The 21,656-nt window shown below is 36.8% G+C and overlaps 1 protein-coding gene across 3 annotated transcripts in view; it reads right to left on the minus strand.

Annotated features, from left to right (window-relative positions):
• Positions 1-21,656, minus strand: part of MANBA (mannosidase beta) — a 168,097-nt gene that overhangs the window by 37,281 nt on the left and 109,160 nt on the right. For all 3 annotated transcript variants that reach the window (XM_037830353.1, XM_037830351.1, XM_037830354.1), the window contains 4 exons: positions 7,771-7,922; positions 6,304-6,421; positions 4,998-5,084; positions 166-333 (listed from right to left, as the gene is read on the minus strand). In XM_037830353.1, the coding sequence (XP_037686281.1) occupies positions 166-333; positions 4,998-5,084; positions 6,304-6,421; positions 7,771-7,922 (525 nt within the window). The remainder of the gene's footprint in view (positions 1-165; positions 334-4,997; positions 5,085-6,303; positions 6,422-7,770; positions 7,923-21,656) is intronic.

Genomic DNA, 21,656 nt, shown 5'->3' on the forward strand with positions numbered 1-21,656 from the left:
AATCCTTTCAGAAGCTGCAGCCTTATAATGGAATACTACACATTAAGATGAAATTGTAAAAGATTGCCCCCCAAAAGGGGCATAAAATTTTGCTATACCAGTATTCAAATTAATCCATTCTAGTAACACATTTTTAAATTCTACTGTATAAAAATCAAAACTTACTGCCAAGACAATCTCTCTGATGTTTTTCACATACAGTATGACATAGTCATTGATGTAGGTTTGCAGGTCACTGGGGCATATATCAAACCAATTCTTCATCAACGCTGCTTCATTTTCATTATTGCCACTCCATATGATGATAGAGGGATGAGATTTCAGTCTCCTGATCTGAATTTTAAGAAAACATAAAATAATTTTCAAATGCTCATTATTAAAAATAAAAACTTAGACTATAATCATTCATAAAATAGTAGTCATTTATCCTTCTCTGCACATAAATTCACAAGTGCCAGAAAACTCATTAATTAGAAAGGGGCTAGTAACATCAGCTGTGGGAATCCATTTTAACATTTTGAAAACTCTGAGATTCTTTTAATCTATATTTTATAAACTCTGCTGTATAAAAACTGAAGAAAAGACAATCTACTTTTTTTAAAAAAAGAGAAAAATGAATCAACCTCACTGTTAGGAATTGAACCACAAAAAGACATGTTTAAGTATTAATAATCTGTGTTCCTGTGATTGTGAACCCATCTGTAAATGGGACCTTTGAAGATGCTATTACTGGTTTAGGTGTGGACTCGTTTGTGAATAGGGTCTTCAAAGATCCTATGCAGATGAGGCCAAATTGAATCAGGGTGGCCTTAATCCATATGATTTAGGGCCTTATAAGGCAGAGGAAATTCAGACACAGTCAGTCAACAGCAGCCAGAAGTCATCAAAAGCCAGGGGGCAGACACAAGGAGAGAGAGCTCGCTGTGTGAAGGAGGGTTGCTGGGACACTACAGACTGGGCGAAAGCAAGCCCTTCCAGGACCTTGATGTTGAACTTCTAACCTCCACACCGTGAGACAATAAGTTCCCATTGTTCCAGCCAACTCATTGTGTGGTATTTGTCATAGCAGCTCTAAGACACTCATCATTATCTGAACCCCACGAAATGGCTCTAAGAAGTACAAAAGGCAGAATTCAAAGAATTCTGACATTACAGGTACTAGTTCTCAAAAGCAAGTTGGGGTTTTGTGCAAAGAAACAAATGAGGTAAAGAAAACTCTCACCACTAAAAGAGGGATCAAGTTTCCCAAAGAGTCTCACCTGAGATTAGAAAACCAAAAGCACAACTACAGAGAGTTTTACAAATCAAGTGAGTTCCAGGGGTAAAGCTGGAGAAGAATGAGACAAGAAACAGAAGTTTGCAAGGGAAGTAAAAGACAAACATGGAACACTAAAGAAAAAAAGAGTAGGGCAGTCAAGAGGATGTCTCCTAAAATAGCTATCAATGGCAAATCCAAAAAAATCAACTAAGGGTAAATAAATTACTGAAAGTATCTAAATATAAAAGTGGAAGTTAGAAAATCTACCTGTAATCTCTGCCAGCTATGAGACATAGGCTTGTATGAATTTAGCTCATTCTGGAGCCTACATAAAGTAAAATGATCCAGTTCCATTATGCACTAGACAAACTCCAGCATGCCCCTTTCTTCTGACACACTGGGAGATTTGTCCCAGCAGAAGAATTCAATTAAAGTTCTCTGAGAACTACATGGTGGGTCAATGGTCAAGAGAAATTCTTTTGGAACAAGTTCTGGCAATATCACCTCACTGGTATTTATAGCTTCTCTTTCACTCTAATTATTTAAAGTAATGGATCCCCAGTGATGTTTGAAGTTCATAATTTCACTGTGGTCTCCATTCAAAAAACTAAGTAAATTAGACATATAAAATAGAAACGTGTTAAGGATGTATTAAAGAGAGATACCTCATTAACAAATTAAAGTCTGTTTTTCTAAACCAGCCTTTCAAAGAGTATTTCATTTATTTCCCTCTGTACATGCCCAGGTAAGTGAGGACTGCTACCATGGAGACCAGCACGTTCATTGAGCTGATTTGTGTGGTTCCTTGAAAATACAAATACAAATACTGAAGAGGCAAAAAGCCTCAGTGACTCTGTGTTACATACACCCTTCAAACTGATTTAGAATTTTATGGTAATTTTTTAAGTTTTATTAAAAAATTTTAGCAAATGCTGCATAAAATGGTTCTTTAATAATACATAAAAGAATTGAAGGTATATTAGGTACTATATTTTAATCATTCATATGAAAGAAAATTAAAAGTGACTGAAATGCTTGCCCCCTGAAAAACTATAATTAATATTTTAAAAATTACTCATTCATTCATCTATCCATCCATCTATCCACACACTAAATGAATAACCCAGCCAGTTCCTGGGGATACAGAGGCAAACCAGACCATGGCCTCAGGGAGATTACTATCATGCAGGGGCAACAAAACATTGAGCAAGTATTTAAAAATGGGAAGTGCAAAAAAAAAAAAATTTTTTTTTAATGGGGTGTGTATCACAAAAGGCAACCTTATCTAGACTTGTAGATGGAGAAAGGTTTTTTTCCCAGAGAAAGTTATTCTTAAGCTAAGAGGAGCCAGAGGAGAATGCGTAAAGTGATCCATAGCGGAGGGCAGTGAAGGTGTTCCAGAGAGTGGAGAGCAAGAGGGAGACCATGCAGGATGAGGCTGAGAGACAAGCAGCATGAGGGTCGCACGTGGGGGAGGGCAACACGAAGCTTCTGGAGGACGTTTAGCAAGGAAATGATTTGATTTCCACTTTTTAAGCCTTTCATTGTAAAACGAAACACAAATACATAAAACTACACAAACGAACATATGGCACAGTGAATTATTATAAGGGAATCACCCTTGTAATCACCACCCAAATCAAGGAGAACTTTACCAGCCATCCCATGTGCCCCCCTAATCACAGCCTCCAGTTCCTCCCAAAGGTAATCATCATTCTGACTCTCATAGTAATCATTTCCTTTTATTTATGATTTTCCATCCAAATACACATCCCAGGCACCACAGTTTAGTCTTTTCCATTGGTTTAAAACCTGGTATGTCTTTCAAGTCTCCTTATAACTACAGGTTCTTCCTCCATCCCTTTCTTTCCTTACAGTTTATCTTTGAAGAACCTTGGACCCCAAGAGTTTCCCAGAGTCTGGATTTTAATTTTACTGATTGCATATGCAGGGTGTAGTTGGAACTAGAGGCTTCATCAGACTCTTCTGGATTCCTTTGGTGTTGTGTTCTTTCTTGTGGCAGTATATCACATCTGGTTTTAGTTATTTTCTATATTTGTAGTCACTGATGCTCAATGTCTAGATAGATTAATTCACTGGAGATTACTACATAACAAAATCCTAATTATACCATTTTGCTTACATTCTATATTAGTTGGAAATATTTTATAAGGAGACACTTGCCTTCATCTACCATTTGTTTACCTGGTGCCACCGTTCGTTCAGGAGTTCTTGATTCTTTCCCTTTATTTACCCTGTTTTCAAGATTATAAATCAGCTCCCTATCATTCTTAGATGGTGACCAAATAATTTGTAATTTTTAAAAATTATTATGAACTCATAGATTTAAACATGATGATTTCAAGCCATTGAAATTCTTACCCTTATTTTGAAAGAATTTCAATGGCTTGAAATCAAATGGTCCCATGTTTGGTTGGTCAGAGCCTCTTCAAATCCTTTTGACATATCTTTGAGAGCTTCCTTATCTGTATGTTAAGAGGTTCTAGGATCATCTTGTACATGCCCTGCCCTCAGACCTGGAACCAGCCATTTCTCTAAGAAAAATGAACTCAATCATCTTTAAAGGGAAAGATAATCTCAATATCACAATCTTGACACCAAGGATGCTCAACTATTGTGTGAGCTTTTGTTTCTAGGCCTTTTCAGTGGACAGAACTAAGAAGAATATAGAATATAACCCCTTCCTTGCATTTATATCAGTAAATATAAATATAAATGTGTATAGAGAGAATGCAAAGAAGAAAGAGAGTCAAGAATGACTTCAAATTTTTGCCCTTAGCAATTCAAAGAGTAGTTGCCATTTACTGAAGAGGGGACAACTTGCAGGAAAAGCAAATTTTGGGGCGGTAATATAAGTTTGGTTTGAACATGATAAATTTGAAATACCTATTAAATTTGAGGGATGCAGGGGTGGTGATTCCCACTACCTCCCCATTCAACTCTCCTATTTGGCCTGTGCAGAAAACAGATGGATTTTGGATTATTGTAAACTTAACCAGGTGGTGACTTTAATTGCAGCTGCTGTTCTAGATGTGGTATCATTGCTTGAGCAAATTAACACATTCCCTGGTACCTGCTATGCAACTCTTGATCTGGAAAATGCTTTTTTCTTAATTGCTGTTAACAAAGACCACCAGGAACAGTTTGCTTTCAGCTGCAAGACCAGCAATTCATCTTCACTACTGTCCTACCTCAGCCCTAGGTCATAATTTAGTTCCCAGGGACCCTGATCATTCCTCCTTCCCACAAGACATCACACTGATACATTATATTGATGATATCCTATTGATTGGACCTAGAGAGCAAGAAGTAGCAACTCCTCTAGCTTTAGTAGTGAGACATTTGCAGGTCAAAGGATGGGAGATGGAGCCCACAAAAATTCAGGGGCCTTCTACATCAGGGAAATTTATAGGCATCCAGTGGTGTGGGGCATTTCAAGATATCCCTTCTAAAAGGACAAGCTGTTGCATCTGGCCCCTCCTACCACCAAAAAAGAAGCATTTGGATAAAAAAGCCAGGAATTCAGCAGAGAAATGAGTCACAGGTGGTGCTAAAGCCCTGAAGCTAATTGCCTAGCGGGTCGATAACCTGACTGTAGTTTTTCATAGGATTTAGTAAAGAGACCAACAAAAAGAAATTAGGAGGGATTTAGCAAAAGATAAAATTAAGCAAAGCATTGTTGCTTCTTTTTTTTCTTCCTGGGATGGTAATCACATACCTGGTAAGCAGCTTCTGCTCTCACTGAATTCAGGAAGCTCTTATCAGTTGGATAAAGGGCACAGGCAAACATAAAATCCTGCCATATCTATTTAAGAAAACAAAGGACAAGAAAGCATTTCCATAAACACTACTACACAGAAATTACTCACTTTTACTTAGGTGATTATCTTGCACACAAATGAAAAATCAAATGACTATAATTTCTCGATCACTCCGATGCATGAAGACACAGAGGAAAGGTGCCCGCCGATGAGCAGAGATTCAATTTTTTAGAACTGCACAAAATGGAGACTTCAAATATGAAAAGATTGAGTGCAGAAAGCACCTTCCCCACATCCCTCCTCACTCCTACTTTTACCAGGAATTTGGTCTCAAGAGAGAAGACTGTTAAGAATCAGAGTGTAGTCAACAAGTTTACTTCCTTACAGGGGTTAACTTGTCATGTGAAAGGAGCACTACATTCACATCTTAATAATGAAAAAATGTAAGTCCATTACTAGGGAGGACAGTAGTAGTTAAGAGCATCAGCTTGGAATCAGGCTGTCTGAGTCCAAAACTTGATTCCACCATATATATCACACACCACACAGCCGTGTGATTTGGGGCAAGTTATTTAACCTCTCTCTGTGTCAGTTTCCTTATCTGGAATAGAAAATGATAGTAACTACCTCACAGAATGGGCATGAGGATAGAATGAAATAATATACGCAAGGCTCTTAGAACAATGCCTGGTACTAGATAAATATAATATAATATTGTCATCATTATCATGACCATCATCATCATTATTTTAATTACTACTCTTCTATGGAGCTCATTCCATTTTAGAACTGTAATACTAGAACCAAAACAACAATATTTCCTTTATTCAATCCTCACCAATGCAAAACATGTTCAGAGTACATTTTTCAAAAATATTAAGCACACATTTTCCTTAATTTTATTATTTTTCTTCTCTCTAGGCAGATCCCCATGAAGTTAAGATTTTTAAATATTTAACTTGCTTTTTTAAGTGTATCTTCATAGCACAGAGAAAATTACAAAGAAAATGTAGCTAGACATAAACTTAGATATCACTAACATATGGAATATGTATCATTTAAAATGATTAAATGTGCATGATAATCACCATCAACTATGGTGCTGGGTTTGCAAGATGTCAGTTATTCTTTGGGAATAAATGGAATATCATTCCTCACTCTGAAAGAAGTAGTAATGAGCAATAGCACCCACACAAAACACTGAACGTCAAACAGAAGATATAGTAATATATCAATATACATATAATACTATCATATACTCACCATTATTCCTAGTTCATCACAGATTTCATAGAATTCATCCTGCTCATAAATTCCTCCTCCCCAAACCCGGAGAGTATTCATGTTGGCATCCACAACCGACTGCAAAAGGAGTCGTAACCTAGAGAACAAAAGGAAACTTAAAATTAAATTTAAGATAGGTACTCTGAAATTTTAAAAGTAAACATTAATTTTTAAAATTTGGAATATTATAAAAAAGAATTTCAAAACACATTGTGGTAGAAAAACACTTTTCAAATCTCTGTTAGATAAACACATTTTTAAATTATAATGGTTTGGATATAATGCTAAGTATAGAAAATGAGGCAAAATTATATACACATTAACTGACACCACATATAAAACACAAACAGAAATATAATGGGTGAGATCTTTTCTCTGCTTCCTAAATTTTCAGTAATGTTATGCCATTTTTAAAACTAAATTTTGGTTTTAAAGTTATTTCTGTAGAAGAATACAAGTATAAACCTTGCAAAGTATGTGATGAAACTATAAAACAAAAACCAAAGCTTGAATTACTCACCTTGCACACCGTTACCTCCTTTTTATACAGTTCCTCCAGCCCAGTACTTCTTTCTCTAGTAAATTTTCTTTATACCTTTTCCAACTCCTATTCACACTACCCTCAGAAGAATAGAGAAATTTTCAGCCAGTTGGATGAAAATGTGCACTCTCCATCCTCAGAACACAGCCCAGTAATGAATTGGGAAGCCAATTAACAGGGACCCAGCCCTGGGCACTCAGGAAAGCCCCCCATGTGCAGTTTACCAATTGGCTCTGCTGTGCTCAATAGCCCATGGCCAAAAACAGCCAGAGAGAAAAGCATTTCAAAAGGAAAAGATGGAGCAAATTATCCCCTGCCTGTGCCTGAAGAAGAATTTTTCCTACAAAATTCAGAACAATATACACATTTTGAAGTAAAAGGAAATTACTACAACTTTCGGCAAAATCAGGGTTTAGTTACTAGTCACACCTACATTCTAAACACCAAATAATATACTGCAGTGTGCATTTATACATTTATGAATTTCTAAGGTTTTTTTTTTAATTCTCTTAAGGTTAAAGAGTATGCAAATATCTTAGCATGAGAGATAATTATGGATTCCCAATTTTTAAAAAGCATGCTTAAAAATATTTAAGATTTTCTTCAAAACCCTGAAAAAAAATCTTAATTTAATATTAAATTTTTAGACAAGATGCACAATAGTTTTATAAAAATAGATAGCTTCAGTAGTCTCATAATTTTCTCCAAGACTATCTATAGATTAGGAGAATGGAATATATGATTTAAAAATCCTTTCCATTTTAAAATTTCTGTCATCCTAGAATTCTATACTACTTCTCAGTTTCTTCCACTGGGTCTAAAGAAAGGAAAAATGAGTAACAAGTCTTAAGCTTCGTGGGACTGTTAATCAAAAGAGGAACAAGAAATGAAAAATGGTAACTTACAAGTCAGAGGTTACTCGATCCTGGAATGAATCTGCTGGGATCCAGTTCGAGCCTTTCAGAAATATGGGAAATCCATTAATTTTGAAGTAAAAACTTAGACCAGGAGACCCTTCTATAGGCTCTTCTACAAGTTCTACCGTCCTAAAATAAACCTGTAATGAACAGAAATAAATACTGAATATCAAATAAAAACATAAGCAAAAGAAGTAGAAAAAAGGAAAATGACCTTTTTGAACAACTTACATGAGCTCATATCAATGTGCATTTTCCTATTTGTTATGAAGCACTAAATGTATAAGCACATTTCAGAAAATGTGTTTTATATCTATATATTTATATATATATGTATATATATATACAGATTATTGCTAGAGTCCATTACTTCTTTCAGAAGAAAAATATAAAAACCATTAAAGAGTGAAATATGGTGTAATCTTCCTCATGAAATACGTATTTGCACATATATCAAAACAAACATAATAGAAGATAACATTTCAAAATTAAAACAGGAATTGATGGTATGTTGCAGAACAAACAAACAAAAAAAGCCACCAATTAAACTGATTCATCTTTAACTGAAAAATACATTCTCATTTCAGAGTTAAGTTGTGCAAAATGTTCATCTTAGAATCAAAGAAACACATCAAAAGGCATTTCATAATTTAACAAGTTTACAGTCTTAATAACACATTACTGTAAAAATGCTTTGTTTAGTGGGTAATTTGATCCTACCTATCACATTAAGTGTGATGTCTGAGAGACCTCTTGGGTCACAACTGGAGATGAACGTGGTGTTCTGGTTGGAAGATGTGACAGGAGCAGGCACTCCTGTGCTATCACCGCTACAGGAGAGGAAGCTGAGACCTCTGTCCCTGGGACAGTATAGTCAGGTTTTCCTACAACTAGGCATAGTCAGCAAGACCCTCAAAGAAAAGTTCTGATGTTCTTAGCAAAATCTTCATTCTTTCTAGTCATGAACTGGATCTAGGAATGAGGGACATGGTTCTACACCAATAAATCCTAGCTTTGAACTGAGATTACATGTTTCTCCTTTTAAAAAGTTAATACATTAGTCTATTTTACAGTCATGTAATAAAAGTGCTCATACATTCTTCCACTTTCCTACCCTTGCCTTAATTTATACGACAAGACAAATGATACCACAGATAACTTTATGAGAAGACACAGGAAAAGGCCTTCATGAGGAGAATCTTGACGTAGATTTGTCACATCTCCCTCAGGGTTGCAAAATGTAAAGACTGCACAGTGATTTGTTTGGGTGAATTTTAAAACACCTTGACTTAGAGCTTGACAGGGGCTTCAAACATGTAGAACAGAGGTTCTTATAGTGTGGCTGGGGACCACAAGAGATTACTGAGACTCTTTCAAGGGGTCCTTGAGTTCAAAACTATTTTCATAATAAAGCTAAACATTATTTGCCTTTTGCACTCTCAGGCTCTGTGCCGGTTTGGATATATTATGTCCCCCATGAAAAGCTGTGTTCTTTAATGAAATCTTGTGGGGACAGACTGATTAGTCTGTTGATTAGGGTGGTATTTCTGATTGAATTATTTCCATGGAGTTAGGTCTTCATTAGTTCACTGGAGTATTTAAGAGAGAAACTAAGAGCCAACATGGGCCCAGATGCTTGTTGATCCTTAGAGATACTTGGAGAAGCAGACAGAAGGACATTGGAGATGCTAAGCTAAGACATGAAGCCCAGAGTTTGCCCTGGAGGAGCTAAGAGAGGACTCCCAGAAGCTTAGAGAGAAAGAATCAAGGGCACAGAGGAGCTGAGAGAGAGGAACTAAGACAGACATCCCGAGACATTTTGGAGAAAGCCATTTTGAAACACAACCTGGAAGCAAAGGACCAGCAGACACCAGCCACGTGCCTTCCCAGCTGACAGGTGTTCCAAATGCCATCGGCCGTTCCTCAGTGAAGGTATCCTCTTGTTGATGTCTCAGTTTGGACACTTTTATGGCCTCAGGACTGTAAACTTGTAACCAAATAAACCCCCTTTATAAAAGCCAATCCATTTCTGGTGTTTTGCATATTGGCCGCTCTTAGCAAACCATAACAGGCTCTCTTACGTGTATGATGGAACTGTTCAGAGACTACATGATGTGTGACAGCATCATCGATCTAAAGGCTAATAGAATATGTGCTTGTGTACTCTGGTGTGTTCTAGTTTATGGTATAAAGAGGTACATTTTCAGAGATTAACTTGGTCTATTCTCAGTACTTCTGTGCTCTTACTAGCATCTTTGGTCATTCCTGCTATAATCTCTGTAACCTCATTATTGTTCAATAAATTCTTATTTTGAATTCCAAAGTTACCCTTGAACCTACACAGAAACACAAAAGTACTAAGAAATTCTGTTAACTTGTTCTACAATATTTTTAAATTAAAAACAAATTTCAATTTTAATTGAAGCTCATTTTAAAATTTAAAAAAATTTATGTCATTTTAAAGAAAACTTATTTGTAATATACTTTTTCCTAATTTAAGGCCAAATCACTGACTTAAAAGGGGGAGAGTAGGAGACCTGCATTCTCATCGCACACCAAAAAAGGGAGGGAGGGAAGGAAGGAAGGGAGAGAGAGAGAGAGAGAGAGAGAGAGAGAGAGAGAGAGAGAGAGAGAGAAAGAAAGAGAGAAAGAGGAAGAAAGAAAGAAAGAAAGAAAGAAAGAAAGAAAGAAAGAAAGAAAAAGAAAGAAGAGAGAAAGAACAAAAGAAACATATCAGAATCTTCTGACTCACAGAAGGTAAGAATCTACTCCAAAGAAACTGGATGAAATTATAAATAAGAAATGAAATTATGATGAAAGCCATCTTTCCCTCAGCTTTCTAGGTGTTAATAATTTATTTTATTGTGCTTCATGCAACGGAATATTTTCAAATAATATGTATGGTACCAGTTAGTTAAGTTGTAGAGTCATTTGGAGACCTATCATTTGGAATATAAAGAAAAAGTAATTGAATATTTTAAACTTAGATGAGGTGAGCTATTTAAAAGCCAAACATTGTTTATTACATCCCTTCAAAGTAGAAAAGAAAAAGCCACTGAAGCTTCTTATGGGGTTAGTAACTGTGCTGCATTGGCTGGAGAAGGGCACATTAGCTAAAAGGCCATTTTACAGCTGACACTGCTGAACACCTACTGAATGAAAAGCCAGTAAAAGAAATCACAACACTGTCACTTTCCAATGATGACTAACTCATCCAATTAAACTCTTAGCTGCAACATGAAAACTGAATTGATCTCTCATCTGAAGAATCATAATTTTGCCTTATGAATGGATGGATTCCACCCATGGATTGTTTTGCTTGTATCTGTCTGGTATCAGCCCAACAAATCATCAAAGAAGATGTTTCTTTTATGTGCATGCTTGGCAACAAAATATAAGAGATGCTGAAGTATCAAAGTATTGAATAACTTTTTTTAATTTCACAGTTATCCTGCAACAATTGTGTTAACTTTGCAACAATGTTACCAAAGCAGTGGCTCCAAAGTGTGCAAATAATTATTGTACATTTCACCTTCATGCCTTAGCAGGAAAGAAAATAGCCAGTTTCACTTAAAAATGTCCTGGATAAAGCAGTACAAATTGTTAATTTTATGAAATCCCAAACATTGAGCACACATCATTTTGATATTCTGTGTGATAAAATGGGAAATACGCATAAAGCACTATGTACTATGGTTGTCATGAGGAAAAGCATGTGTTATTTGAGTTGCAAGCTTAATTAGCCAATTTTTTTCATCAAATTCCACTTTTACTTGAAAGAACGTCTGACAGACAAACCATTGTTACTCACACTTGGATATGTGGCAGATATTTTCTTTAAAATGAATGAAGTGAGCCTGTCACTTCAAGGAAAATAACTGACAGTACTTGTCACCGATGATAAAATCCAAGCTTTCAAGCAAAAATTAGGATTTAGAGAAACTTGAATCAACTACCATGAGTTTGAAGGCCTTCCAATAAGACTTTAGAATGAGATCAGTGGGGATGTTAACAAACGTGAATTCGATATTATATAATGACATGTTTCAACATGTGGAAGATCTGTAAATCTCAGTAAGTCAACATTTTCCAAATAACCAATGCATTATGTTACAATATCACACATGGGTAAAAGATCCACTAAAAGTGTAAGATAGACTAATGCATTCTAATGTAACAGAGTATGGAAAAGTTCATCTACATGTTTTCAGATTCTACATTGCAACTAACCTTTAAGAAACTACCACTGAAGTTCTTTCTAGTGTTGTATCAAAGAATATCCATAATTCTCTGAGGTGGCTATTAAAGTACGCTTCCCGTTTCCGACTACATCTGTGTGAGGCCAGATTTTCTACATATGTTTCAAGGAAAACAACATATTGCAAATTGATTGAATGCAGAAGCAGATGAGAATCCAGCTGTCTTCCATTAAGCCGGACGTTAAAGAGATTTGCCAACATGTAAAACAATGTTATTATTCTCACTAAAATATTTGCATTTTGGAAACTACACTTTTTTCCATAAAAAATAAGTTATTCACAGTAACGTGCCAATTGGTTTATCTTTGTCATTTGACATGAATAAAAAAAATTTTTTAATTCTCAGTTTTAATTTTTAATATGGTAAATATCAGTACACATAACTCACTTTGGGGCCTGAATAATTTTTAAGGGTGTAATGACGTCCTGAGTCTAAAGAAAACTGAGACTCACTAATTTAGAAAACAGAACTCACATTTAATTTTTAATAACTATAAATGTTAAAATAATATCAACTACAAAATACAATATACATTTTTCTTTTTAAAGCACATTTTCTTGTGAAAAGACATCTATCCCTATCTCCCAACTTCTCCAATAACAAATTTATGACACAGGTCAAAGTAAATCCTAACCACCTGACAGTGCCTCAGAGATGAAGTTGTAATTGCCAGTCGCTTTCCTCTCTAGGCATTTTTTGACAGGTTAAAGGCTGGCGGGTCTGGGATTAAGTGGCAATAATTCTCCACCTCCTCTGGCAGTCATGATAGGTCACATAAAAGCCTTCCTCTATAACAGGTATTTTACTTCAGAGAAAATAATGGGCTCTGAAAGAGTTTTTTGAAAAAAAACCCTTATGAAACACAAATTTACATGCAAGGTAAATATATTATCTTCCTATGAGGCCAAAGATTTTTTAAACAGCCCAGCAAAGCAAACTACTGTCTAAAAGTAGGGGGGAAAAACAGCTAAAAACCTAACTGTAAGGTATGCAGCCTGAATTTTTAAATTTTTCCTTCCCCAATTTTTCTTTCTAGTGTTGAAAATATTTTAGCTTTTCACTAGTTAAGTTTTTCATTAGCTTCATAAACACTTCAATTATAGAACAGAAGGATTAACTTTAAAAAGTGCAGGATAGCTTAACTCATTCTTTCAGACAGGAATTAGGCGTATCTTAACTAAAAGGCTTAAGAGGTATGTGACTGGTAAGTAAATACTGTGCTTCTCAAATTTCTTTCTCAGCAGACCAAACAGATGATGATGTAATGAATCATTGATGCATAAACTGAGTGCTATTTCTCAGCTGTTTGTAATCAGATACTTGAAAAGCTGTTATAGCATCATTGGATTTTCAAAAGGGTAATCATATACTCAAAAAGGAAAAAAAAAAAAAAAAACAAAACCAGAATTCTAAACATTGGCAAATTTACCTAAAAGATTTTTCAAATACTTTTCATTGGTCTCCAAAATACACCTTCTAAAAACAATCATTTCTTATCTACTACTCTGCATTTTTAGAGACAACCAAACACCAACTTTTTGTCTTTGCTCTGAAAGTTCACTATTCACTGCCCTATCATGCAGAAGTGAGAAAACAAGCTCTGGGTCTTCACAAAGAGATTGCCTCACACAGGTCTGTACAGGATGATGCAAGAGGGATTCTCTGGTTTGCCCTTACAGCTTGCAGGTAGCACAAACAGATTAACATTTACATAGTAATATGTTATCATTGCAGCTAGTGGTGTGTCTCATGTATTTGACATCAGAAGGAATCACTTTTTAATACCATTCTGTTACATATTACAAAATTACTTTCGGTAATAATAATGAAAGGAAATGAACAATAATGGCCAGAAAAGAAATGCAGACAGTGCAATTTTTCTGTTGAATTTTGCATGTATAATCACACCAGTTAAAAAAACACATACTAAAATAGACATTACAGTGCAAAAAAAGGAAAAACTAATGGAAACTAATGGATTCATACACTTATTACATTAATGTGTTTTTGAAAAAAGGAAAAAAATGTCTATATGCTGGTTTGTTGTACTAATGAATAATAACATTTGCTAATTTTGAGCCTTAAATTCTAAAAACTGTCAAGAACATGGGCAAAATTGGTCATCTTTGCATATATGTGTTTGATAAAGAGCATGACCAGATTTGTCAATCCGTCTTTCCACAGTTGATTGAAAAACATTTTTTATTAACTTTAATTTCAAAACATTCTTTCAAATGTAGCCAAAAATACACAAATATTTAGGAAAGACAAAAACATAAAGATAAGTTTAGCAGAGACTCATAAAAATCTCACTTCCTATTAAATTCCAGAAAATGCAACAGTATCCTTGTCTGTTTCCTTGAGATCCATTCAAGCTGCTTACAAATGCCTCTGCAGTCAAAAAATTCCCACTACTCAAGTTTTTCTTCTTCCAAAATTAAAGAAAATGGCTGGGAAGATGGCAGACTGGTGAGCTGTATGTTTTAGTTACTCCTCCAGGAAAGTAGGTAGAAAGCCAGGAACTGCGTGGACTGGACACCACAGAGCAATCTGACTTTGGGCATACTTCATACAACACTCATGAAAACGTGGAACTGCTGAGATCAGCGAAATCTGTACGTTTTTGCGGCCAGGGGACCCGCGCCCCTCCCTGCCAGGCTCAGTCCCGTGGGAGGAGGGGCTGTCAGCTCCGGGAAGGAGAAGGGAGAACTGCAGTGGCTGCCCTTATCGGAAACTCATTCTACTGATTCAAACTCCAACCATAGATAGACTGAGACCAGACACCAGAGAATCTGAGAGCAGCCAGCCCAGCAGAGAGGAGACAGGCATAGAAAAAAAACAACACGAAAAACTCCAAAATAAAAGCGGAGGATTTTTGGAGTTCTGGTGAACATAGAAAGGGGAAGGGCCCTGAGGCGCATATGCAAATCCCGAAGAAAAGCTGATCTCTCTGCCCTGTGGACCTTTCCTTAATGGCCCTGGTTGCTTTGTCTCTTAGCATTTCAATAACCCATTAGATCTCTGAGGAGGGCCCGTTTTTTTTTTTTTTTTTTTTTTTAATCCTTTTTTCTTTTTCTAAAACAATTACTCTAAGAAGCCCAATACAGAAAGCTTCAAAGACTTGCTATTTGGGCAGGTCAAGTCAAGAGCAGAACTACGAGAGCTCTGAGACAAAACGCAATAATCCAGTGGCTGAGAAAATTCACTAAACACCACAACTTCCCAAGAAAAGTGGGGTGTCCGCTCACAGCCATCATCCTGGTGGACAGGAAACACTCCTGCCCATCGCCAGCCCCATAGCCCAGAACTGCCCCAGACAACCCAGTGTGACGGAAGTGCTTCAAATAACAGGCACACACCACAAACTGGGCGTGGACATTAGCCTTCCCTGCAACCTCAGCTGATTGTCCCAGAGTTGGGAAGGTAGAGCAGTGTGAATTAACAAAGCCCCATTCAGCCATCATTTCAGCAGACTGGGAGCCTCCCTACACAGCCCAGCAGCCCAGAACTGCCCTGGGGGGACGGCACTCACCTGTGACATAGCACAGTCATCCCTCAAAGAGGATCCGGGGTGCACGGCCTGGAAGAGGGGCCCACTTGCAAGTCTCAGGAGCCATACGCCAATACCAAGGACTTGTGGGTCAGTGGCAGAGACAAACTGTGGCAGGACTGAACTGAAGGATTACACTATTGCAGCAGCTTTAAAACTCTAGGATCACCAGGGAGATTTGATTGTTAGAGCCACCCCCCACCCCTGACTGCCCAGAAACACGCACCATATACAGGGCAGGCAACACCAGCTACACACGCAAGCTTGGTACACCAATTGGACCCCACAAGACTCACTCCCCCACTCACCAAAAAGGCTAAGCAGAGGAGAACTGGCTTGTGGAGAACAGGTGGCTCGTGGACGCCACCTGCTGGTTAGTTAGAGAAAGCGTACTCCACGAAGCTGTAGATCTGATAAATTAGAGATAAGGACTTCAATTGGTCTACAAATCCTAAAAGAACCCTATCAAGTTCAGCAAATGCCACGAGGCCAAAAACAACAGAAAATTATAAAGCATATGAAAAAACCAGACGATATGGATAACCCAAGCCCAAGCACCCAAATCAAAGGATCAGAAGAGACACAGCACCTAGAGCAGCTACTCAAAGAACTAAAGATGAACAATGAGACCATAGTACAGGAGATAAAGGAAATCAAGAAGACCCTAGAAGAGCATAAAGAAGACATTGCAAGACTAAATAAAAAAATGGATGATCTTATGGAAATTAAAGAAACTGTTGACCAAATTAAAAAGATTCTGGACACTCATAGTACAAGACTACAGGAAGTTGAACAACGAATCAGTGACCTCGAAGATGACAAACTGGAAAATGAAAGCATAAAAGAAAGAATGGGGAAAACAATTGAAAAAATCGAAATGGACCTCAGGGATATGATAGATAATATGAAACGTCCAAATATAAGACTTATTGGTGTCCCATAAGGGGAAGAAAAGGGTAAAGGTCTAGGAAGAGTATTCAAAGAAATTGTTGGGGAAAACTTCCCAAATCTTCTAAACAACATAAATACACAAATCATAAATGCTCAGCGAACTCCAAATAGAATAAATCCAAATAAACCCACTCCCAGACATATTCTGATCACACTGTCAAACACAGAAGAGAAGGAGCAAGTTCTGAAAGCAGCAAGAGAAAAGCAATTCACCACATACAAAGGAAACAGCATAAGACTAAGTAGTGACTACTCAGCAGCCACCATGGAGGCAAGAAGGCAGTGGCACGATATATTTAAAATTCTGAGTGAGAAAAATTTCCAGCCACGAATACTATATCCAGCAAAGCTCTCCTTCAAATTTGAGGGAGAGCTTAAATTTTTCACAGACAAACAAATGCTGAGAGAATTTGCTAACAAGAGACCTGCCCTACTGGAGATATTAAAGGGAGCCCTACAGACAGAGAAACAAAGAAAGGACAGAGAGACTAGGAGAAAGGTTCAGTACTAAAGAGATTCGGTATGGGTACAATAAAGGATATTAATAGACAGAGGGGAAAAATATGACAAACATAAACCAAAGGATAAGATGGCTGATTCAAGAAATGCCTTCACGGTTATAACGTTGAATGTAAATGGATTAAACTCCCCAATTAAAAGATATAGATTCGCAGAATGGATCAAAAAAAATGAACCATCAATATGTTGCATACAAGAGACTCATCTTAGACACAGGGACACAAAGAAACTGAAAGTGAAAGGATGGAAAAAAATATTTCATGCAAGCTACAGCCAAAAGAAAGCAGGTGTAGCAATATTAATCTCAGATAAAATAGACTTCAAATGCAGGGATGTTTTGAGAGACAAAGAAGGCCACTATGTACTAATAAAAGGGGCAATTCAGCAAGAAGAAATAACAATCGTAAATGTCTATGCACGCAACCAAGGTGCCACAAAATACATGAGAGAAACACTGGCAAAACTAAAGGAAGCAATTGATGTTTCCACAATAATTGTGGGAGACTTCAACACATCACTCTCTCCTATAGATAGATCAACCAGACAGAAGACCAATAAGGAAATTGAAAACCTAAACAATCTGATAAATGAATTAGATTTAACAGACATATACAGGACATTACTTCCCAAATCACCATGATACACAAACTTTTCTAGTGCTCATGGAACTTTCTCCAGAATAGATCATATGCTGGGACATAAAACAAGCCTCAATAAATTTAAAAACATTGAAATTATTCAAAGCACATTCTCTGACCACAATGGAATACAATTAGAAGTCAATAACCATCAGAGACTTAGAAAATTCACAAATACCTGGAGGTTAAACAACACACTCCTAAACAATCAGTGGGTTAAAGAAGAAATAGCAAGAGAAATTGCTAAATATATAGAGACGAATGAAAATGAGAACACAACATACCAAAACCTATGGGATGCAGCAAAAGCAGTGCTAAGGGGGAAATTTATAGCACTAAACGCATATATTAAAAAGGAAGAAAGAGCCAAAATCAAACAACTAATGGATCAACTGAAGAAGCTAGAAAATGAACAGCAAACCAATCCTAAACCAAGTACAAGAAAAGAAATAACAAGGATTAAAGCAGAAATAAATGACATAGAGAACAAAAAAACTATAGAGAGGATAAATATCACCAAAAGTTGGTTCTTTCAGAAGATCAACAAGATTGACAAGCCCCTACCTAGACTGACAAAATCAAAAAGAGAGAAGACCCATATAAACAAAATAATGAATGAAAAGGTAACATAACTGCAGATCCTGAAGAAATTAAAAAAATTATAAGAGGATACTATGAACAACTGTATGGCAACAAACTGGATAATGTAGAGGAAATGGACAATTTCCTGGAAACATATGAACAACCTAGACTGACCAGAGAAGAAATAGAAGACCTCAACCAACCCATCACAAGCAAACAGATCCAATCAGTCATCAAAAATCTTCCCACAAATAAATGCCCAGGACAGATGGCTTCACAGGGGAATTCTACCAAACTTTCCAGAAAGAACTGACACCAATCATACTCAAACTCTTTCAAAACATTGAAGAAAAGGGAACACTACCTAACTCATTTTATGAAGCTAACATCAATCTAATACCAAAACCAGGCAAAGATGCTACAAAAAAGGAAAACTACCGGCCAATCTCCCTAATGAATATAGATGCAAAAATCCTCAACAAAATACTTGCAAATCGAATCCAAAGACACATTAAAAAAATCATACACCATGACCAAGTGGGGTTCATTCCAGGCATGCAAGGATGGTTCAACATAAGAAAATCAATCAATGTATTACAACACATTAACAAGTCAAAAGGGAAAAATCAATTGATCATCTCAATAGATGCTGAAAAAGCATTTGACAAAATCCAACATCCCTTTTTGATAAAAACACTTCAAAAGGTAGGAATTGAAGGAAACTTCCTCAACATGATAAACAGCATATATGAAAAACCCACAGCCAGCATAGTACTCAATGGAGAGAGACTGAAAGCCTTCCCTCTAAGATCAGGAACAAGACAAGGATGCCCGCTATCACCACTGTTATTCAACATTGTGCTGGAAGTGCTAGCCAGGGCAATCCGGCAAGACAAAGAAATAAAAGGCATCCAAATTGGAAAAGAAGAAGTAAAACTGTCATTGTTTGCAGATGATATGATCTTATATCTAGAAAACCCTGAGAATTCGACGATACAGCTACTAGAGCTAATAAACAAATTTAGCAAAGTAGCGGGATACAAGGTTAATGCACATAAGTCAGTAATGTTTCTATATGCTAGAAATGAACAAACTGAAGAGACACTCAAGAAAAAGATACCATTTTCAATAGCAACTAAAAAAATCAAGTACCTAGGAATAAACTTAACCAAAGATGTAAAAGACCTATACAAAGAAAACTACATAACTCTACTAAAAGAAATAGAAGGGGACCTTAAAACATGGAAAAATATTCCATGTTCATGGATAGGAAGGCTAAATGTCATTAAGATGTCAATTCTACCCAAACTCATCTACAGATTCAATGCAATCCCAATCAAAATTCCAACAACCTACTTTGCAGACTTGGAAAAGCTAGTTATCAAATTTATTTGGAAAGGGAAGATGCCTCGAATTGCTAAAGACACTCTAAAAAAGAAAAACGAAGTGGGAGGACTTACACTCCCTGACTTTGAAGCTTATTATAAAGCCACAGTTACCAAAACAGCATGGTACTGGCACAAAGATAGACATATAGATCAATGGAATCGAATTGAGAATTCGGAGATAGACCCTCAGATCTATGGCCGAGTGATCTTTGATAAGGCCCCCAAAGTCACTGAACTGAGTCATAATGGTCTTTTCAACAAATGGGGCTGGGAGAGTTGGATATCCATATCCAAAAGAATGAAAGAGGACCCCTACCTCACCCCCTACACAAAAATTAACTCAAAATGGACCAAAGATCTCAATAGAAAAGAAAGTACCATAAAACTCCTAGAAGATAATGTAGGAAAACATCTTCAAGACCTTGTATTAGGCGGCCACTTCCTAGACTTTACACCCAAAGCACAAGCAACAAAAGAAAAAATAGATAAATGGGAACTCCTCAAGCTTAGAAGTTTCTGCACCTCAAAGGAATTTCTCAAAAAGGTAAAGAGAAAGCCAACTCAATGGGAAAAAATTTTTGGAAACCATGTATCTGACAAAAGACTGATATCTTGCATATATAAAGAAATCCTACAACTCAATGACAATAGTACAGTCGGCCCAATTATAAAATGGGCAAAAGATATGAAAAGACAGTTCTCTGAAGAGGAAATACAAATGGCCAAGAAACACATGAAAAAATGTTCAGCTTCACTAGCTATTAGAGAGATGCAAATTAAGACCACAATGAGATACCATCTAACACCGGTTAGAATGGCTGCCATTAAACAAACAGGAAACTACAAATGCTGGAGGGGATGTGGAGAAATTGGAACTCTTATTCACTGTTGGTGGGACTGTATAATGGTTCAGCCACTCTGGAAGTCAGTCTGGCAGTTCCTTAGAAAACTAGATATAGAGTTACCATTCGACCCAGCAATTGCACTTCTCGGTATATACCCAGAAGATCGGAAAGCAGTGACACGAACAGATATCTGCACTCCAATGTTCATAGCAGCATTATTCACAATTGCCAAAAGATAGAAACAACCCAAATGTCCTTCAACAGATGAGTGGATAAATAAAATGTGGTATATACACACGATGGAATACTACGCGGCAGTAAGAAGGAACGATCTCGTGAAACATATGACAACATGGATGAACCTTGAAGACATAATGCTAAGCGAAATAAGCCAGGCACAAAAAGAGAAATATTATATGCTACCACTAATGTGAACTTTGAAAAATATAAAACAAATGGCTTATAATGTAGAATGTAGGGGAACTAGCAATAGAGAGCAATTAAGGAAGGGGGAACAATAATCCAAGAAGAACAGATAAGCTATTTAACGTTCTGGGGATGCCCAGGAATGACTATGGTCTGTTAATTTCTGATGGATATAGTAGGAGCAAGTTCACAGAAATGTTGCTATATTAGGTAACTTTCTTGGGGTAAAGTAGGAACATGTTGGAAGTTAAGCAGTTATCTTAGGCTAGTTGTCTTTTTCTTACTCCCTTGTTATGGTCTCTTTAAAATGTTCTTTTATTGTATGTTTGTTTTCTTTTTAACTTTTTTTTCATACAGTTGATTTAAAAAAGAAGGGAAAGTTAAAAAAAAAAAAAAAAAAAAACAAGGAAAAAAAAAAAAAGATGCAGTGCCCCCTTGAGGAGCCTGTGGAGAATGCAGGGGTATTTGCCTACCCCACCTCCATGGTTGCTAACATGACCACAGACATAGGGGACTGGTGGTTTGATGGGTTGAGCCCTCTACCACAGGTTTTACCCTTGGGAAGACGGTTGCTGCAAAGGAGAGGCTAGGCCTCCCTTTAATTGTGCCTAAGAGCCTCCTCCCGAATGCCTCTTTGTTGCTCAGATGTGGCCCTGTCTCTCTAGCTAAGCCAACTTCAAAGGTGAAATCACTGCCCTCCCCACTACGTGGGATC

Source organism: Choloepus didactylus, chromosome 3 (assembly GCF_015220235.1).
Source record: "Choloepus didactylus isolate mChoDid1 chromosome 3, mChoDid1.pri, whole genome shotgun sequence".
Lineage (NCBI taxonomy): Eukaryota > Metazoa > Chordata > Mammalia > Pilosa > Megalonychidae > Choloepus > Choloepus didactylus.